Source organism: Grus americana, chromosome 18 (assembly GCF_028858705.1).
Source record: "Grus americana isolate bGruAme1 chromosome 18, bGruAme1.mat, whole genome shotgun sequence".
NCBI lineage: Eukaryota > Metazoa > Chordata > Aves > Gruiformes > Gruidae > Grus > Grus americana.
Window position 1 is genome coordinate 729,685 of NC_072869.1, and position 5,517 is coordinate 735,201.

At 52.8% G+C, this 5,517-nt stretch overlaps 1 protein-coding gene across 1 annotated transcript; it reads left to right on the plus strand.

Moving 5' to 3' along the window:
• The first annotated feature begins 251 nt into the window (after window positions 1-251).
• Window positions 252-5,307, plus strand: ENPP7 (ectonucleotide pyrophosphatase/phosphodiesterase 7). The gene is made up of 5 exons (XM_054847066.1): window positions 252-492; window positions 2,369-2,514; window positions 3,386-4,006; window positions 4,619-4,832; window positions 5,219-5,307. Exons 1-5 carry the CDS (start codon window positions 252-254, stop codon window positions 5,305-5,307), a joined length of 1,311 nt encoding a protein of 436 aa, XP_054703041.1.
• Window positions 5,308-5,517: the final 210 nt, after the last annotated feature.

Here is a 5,517-nt window from a genome sequence, read left to right on the forward strand (position 1 = left end):
GAGTACCAAAATAGCACCCGGCACCACTGATGGAGGAGGCGGATTTGGTGTTTGACCCAGAAGGAAATCTAAGCTAATCTGCTTCAATTAGACAAAAACCAGAGAGGCCCATTCTGATACGAAGTGCTGGCTGAAGCCATGCACTTGATCAGCAACTGCAAGATTAGATAAAAACTGAACTTAGACCCATCTTGCATGTATTAATGTGAGCCCTCTGGATGTCTGGGCTATTCCAGTTCAAGGGCATGAAGATGTTCACTTCACTGGGGTTCGTATTTGCTGCCCTCTCTTTAGCAAGATGTATCCCGGTGCAGCAGGTATCCAGCCGCAACAAAGTCCTCCTGGTGTCCTTTGATGGCTTTCGGTGGAACTACGACCAGGACGTGGACACCCCCAACCTCGATGCTATGGCTGCGGAGGGGGTGAAGGCACGGTACATGACTCCTGCCTTTATCACCATCACCAGCCCGTGCCACTTCACGCTGCTGACCGGTGAGTCCCAAGCCCGGCGGCGCAGCACAGGGTGCGGGCTGGGGAAGGGTAAATTTAAGGCTTAACATCAGTGAAGGACACAAAGTCAAGCAGCCATCCTGCCTCAGCGGCATGCGAAGCTTCGGAATAGCTGTGTTTTGGAAATACAGCTAGAGAGAAGGCAATAGTTGCAGAAAGCGACAGAACTGAACCTGTATTTATCGAAGGTAAATAGCACCAGATCTTGTAGGAATTACGCAGCCGCCGCCTAGACGATGGCAGGAATTACACGAATGCCTCCCCAGCACGGCTTGTCCCTAGGTTCCGCTTTGATAACAGATCAGATCAACTCTTTTGTATATATTTATTCCTAATAATTCCTATCTTTATTCCTATATCTATTCAATCTGCAGCTCGAGCTGGGTGCCTGTCGGTTGTTACTGGGTTTATAGTCTCTGTAGGTCGCCTGACTTCCCAATGGCACTTCTGCTCCTCCAACCCTGTTTGTGGAGTCTGGGGTCTTCTCTTCTCCTGGTTCCATCTCACACCCCCCAGGCACCCTTTTTGTCTGTGTTTTGAGACATGCCCTTCTCTTTTGTTACAGGATAGCCTATAGTTAGAGTTTACTTCTTTATTCACCAGAGTTACAAAACAAAGACTAAAGTACAGTTCATGCAGCCTAAGGCTTCGTTTACTTTAGTTACTAGTGCTAAGCTCTGGCACAAATTAGTCTCTCCCTACAGTGTCCTCCCACTGTTTTTATTAGCATGCCTGCATTACCTGTATTGTATAGGGGCCCAGTATCGATAGCCTCTAATACATAGTTGAGTACAACACATGCTACAACATTGCAAACGCACAAATATAATTCCAAAGGCACAAATGCAAAATAACATTCCAGACAATATTCTCCTAATCTAGATTCCCCAGTCAGCGAGAGACAAGGCAATAGCCGCAGGAAGGGACAGAACTGAACCTGTATTTATCAAAGGTAAATAGCACCAGACCAACCCGATAGCCTCCTTTGAGAAGATAAATTATTTTTTTAGACAAGGGAGATGCACTAAATTTAATCTTTCTGGAGTTTAGTAACATATTTGATACAGTGCCACACGGGAAATCATTAGTTAAGATGGAGAAGATGAAGATGAGTACAAAATCTCTAATGTGGGGAAGTAACGGGCTACAGGGAAGAGGACAGCAGGTGATGCTGCGAGGAGACTGTCAAGCTGGAGGGAGGGCAACAGGGGAATTCCTGAAGAATCGATTCTGGAGCCAATCTTATTTAAGATTTTCATTAATAACCTTGGCATAAAAGAGTGGAACATGATAATGAAATCTGCTGATGAGAACAGGCAGGGAGGCATTGTCAATACAGGAGAGGACAGGGATATCGTGCAGAAGTAACTGTGCGTTCTTCAGGACCAGAATAATAAAAATAGCATGGAATGTAATAGTACAAAGCACAAGTCTTTCATTTCTAACGGGAATTTCTGCGGCATGCTGACCTCGCCAATTGTGAACAACAGAGAAAGTGAAACGCCAAAGCAGCTGATTAAATGCAGGACAGCAGTGAACCCTGCCTGCACCGAGAAGGGCAGGAGGAATTGCAGGCAGCACCGGCACCTCGGGGTCTGGGTGAGACCCCCCCAGGACCGACCCACCCGCATGAGGAGCAGGCATCCCCCCAGCATCTCACTCCCTGCCCTGGGAACCCCGCTTTGCCCGAGGCAGGGGGAGGAGGGAGGCAAGGCAGAGGCAAAGCGAGAGCTGGGACGGGCTACGAGAGGCAGAAGCTCCTCACTGACCCGGACCAGCCCGTCGCCCAGCACAGGGGCAAGACCCCCCCCCCAGTCACAGCCTGGCTCACCCCCACCTCCTGCATCTCTCCCGACAGGGCGATACCTGGAGAACCACGGGGTGATTCACAACATGTGGTTCAACACCAGCACGGGTGAGAAGCTGCCCTACTACAGCACGCAAGGCGTGGACAGCTGGTGGGACAACGGCAGCCTGCCCATCTGGATCACCGCTCAGAGACAGGCAAGTGCGGCAGCCTCCTCTCACGCACAGACCCTGCCCAGACAGATCCTGCCTGCAATCACGCAGTGAAAGCTACAGGCAAGCCACGATCTCTAGTGGCCATGAGCTAACATCCTCGCTGCAAATGACAGGCTAATTAGACCAGCAAAAAAAATGAAATCCCCAGACACTGGCAGGAATAATTATGATCATTCTATTAAAAATAGCAAAAAATAATAGATGCATTTCAGCTTTATTAAGACATTAATAAAACAGGTTATCCTTTTCCTGCTTAAAGAAACCTCAGCCGGTTCCTTAGGGAGCATCGTGAGCCCAGGGACTGCAAATGCTCTGAGGCACCAACCCCATCTCCGCAGCCTCACCCAGGACCTTTTGGGCGGCAGCGCCAGGGACTGGTCCCCCCCTCTCTGGGCACCGCCGCAAGGCTTTCCTAGAGCCCAGCAGGCTTGGAGTCTGGCTTTGAGACAGGACCCAAGACCTGGCCCAAGACACGTACCTTTGCCTGTATTTACCTGCCAAATGGGCCCCAGCGATTTCAGGGGGAGCGCTGGTACGACTGGAGTAGAACACACCTTAACGTCTGGATGGTCAAGAGCCGGAGGGTCTGTGCAAGGTACAACAGGTCACCGTTTCCAAAGTTATAACCAGTGTTACTGACACAGTGAGAAAACCAACGTGCAGGAGTTCTAGGAAGGGCAGTGCTTTCGATTAATCACTTTTAATTGGCAATGAGCAAGAAAACGTCATTAGAGGCAGAGGTAGACATTAGGGGGCTGAATGAACTAACCACACGAGTCGGTGGTTGCACTGACAGATGGAGGGATCCTGCAGAGCGAGTTCAGGTGACTTTATGCAATGTCTCCACTAACAGGGCTTAAAGACAGGCTCTATCTATTTCCCCGGAGGAAAAGCAAAATATCAAGGGGAAGAAGTGAATATGAAGTTGGTGGAGCCCTTTTTCTTCAACTACAGCAATGAAACCAACTGGAGAGAGAACATTGACACCGTCATGGAATGGTTCACGGTGCACAACCTCGACTTCATCGCCCTCTACTTTGGCGAGCCGGACTCAGCTGGACACAAGTACGGCCCTGAATCCACGCAGAGGAAAAACATGGTCAAGCAGGTGGACAGAACCATCGGTTACTTGAGGCAGCGTATCCAGGAAAGCGGCCTGGAGTCAAACCTCAACCTCATCATCACGTCTGACCATGGCATGGAAACTGTCATAAAGACCAACGAGATTCACATCCAGACAGTACAGAACTTCACGTTCAAAGACATCCAGTTTGAACTCTTAGATTACGGACCAAATGGACTACTGGTGCCAAAAGAAGGAAAATTAGAGCATGTGTATTCAGTCCTGAAAAATGCCCACCCAAACTTACACGTGTACAAGAAAGCAGACTTTCCGAGGAGATTCCACTACGCCAACCATTCCCGGATCACCCCGCTCGTGTTGTACAGCGATCCAGGATACGTGATCCATGGGGTAAGATGTATGCACAGACATGTCTTTTGGGGATCTGGCTCTCTCCTCCTGTCCTTCTCATGGCACCCCAGTACCTACCCAGCTTTACACCTTCATGTTGAATGGTCTCCCCACAAACAGATGGAAATTCCAGCTCTTTGTGTAAAGACCTTCTCTACTCTTCAGAAAATGAGAGGTCCAGAAGTCTTGGAGCAGGACTTGCATGAACACAGAATATCAGTTGCAGGATCCTCTCCTAGCCTGGCATTAAGGGAAGGGCCAAAGTCAAGGCCAGCGGGCAGCTTCCCATCGTGAAGCTCCTCAGTACAGCAAAAGTTGGATGCGCTGGCATTTAGGGAGGGAACTTGCAAGATGTAATTGTTTGAGAGCTGTGTCCAGGCAGAACCCTCCAGCTTCTGCAAAGTTTAACATTATTAGATCAACTTCCAAAACTCAGAGAAACCAAACAGACTGTTCAACCCCGTGCCTGCAGAACGTGGCGTGCCAGAGCCACGTGCAGGAGAGGTGGAGGCATCCGGCAGCGCTGCCGCTTCGGCGCCTGCCGCCTCCCGGGGGCCGTGCCGTGGGGGCCGAAGGCTTTGGGCACTCACACCCTCTCTCTCTCCCTTCCAGAGGTACAAGGTCCAGTTCAATAAAGGGGAACACGGTTTCGACAACGAGGCTTTGAACATGAAAACCATCTTCCGCGCCGTGGGGCCGGCCTTCAAGCAGGGGCTGGTGGTCGAGCCCTTCGAAAGCGTCAATGTCTACGCCCTCCTCTGCGAGCTGCTGGGCATCACGCCCGAGCCCCACGACGGCTCCCTGGAGCCCATGAAGCCCATGCTGCGTGAGTCCGGGCACCGGGCACCGGGATTCCCGCGGGAACAGCGACACCTGGCGGCAGCCGCCCGCCACCGCCCCGCGGCTCCGGGGCACCGGGAGGGACCGGGCGCGGGCCCCGGCCCCAGCGCCGCACGCTGCTGTCCGCCGTGCTCGGCCGCAGCGCGCAGGTCGGGGCCCCCCGGCCCCCCCCGGGCAGCACGGGAGCACAGAGCGCTGCGCCAGCACAGCGTCACCCCGGGGGGGCAGAGCGGGGGGCTCTGGCTCTGCCAAACTCCCTGCACAAGCTCCCCCGTGTCGCAGCCTGCCGGGGGGGGGGGGACGGGGCTGCTGCTCACCTGGGCCGGGGGTGGGCACCGAGCTAACGCCGAACTCCTCCTCTCGGTATCGCAGGTTCGAGGGCTCCTCTCCCTCCTGGCAAGAAGCTGGCGGTGATGCTGGGAATTGCTCTCGTTCTGGGATGCTGGGGAGGAATATGCTAACCCCCCCATGAGAGGTAACTGACTCTAAGGATACCCAGAAAACCCCCTGGAAGTGCTCTTGTCCAGGCAGGCACGTGCCCCATTTGTTCTTGGTCTCTTTGGGGTTCATCCGTCTGTGAAACCCCGTGCTGCACGGTGCCCACCAGCCGCTCCCCACAGGGCACAGCAGACCCTTTGCATCTCAAGCAGAGGGACTCTGGATTTTTACTG

Bases quoted from the DNA above. Each gene is read 5' to 3' on its own strand.
- ENPP7 (XM_054847066.1), top strand. From the start codon at position 252: ATGTTCACTTCACTGGGGTTCGTATTTGCTGCCCTCTCTTTAGCAAGA. The intron at 2,515-3,385 runs GCAAGTGCGGCA...CTCCACTAACAG, and splicing joins GGATCACCGCTCAGAGACAG to GGCTTAAAGACAGGCTCTAT. The intron at 4,833-5,218 runs GTGAGTCCGGGC...TCGGTATCGCAG, and splicing joins GCCCATGAAGCCCATGCTGC to GTTCGAGGGCTCCTCTCCCT.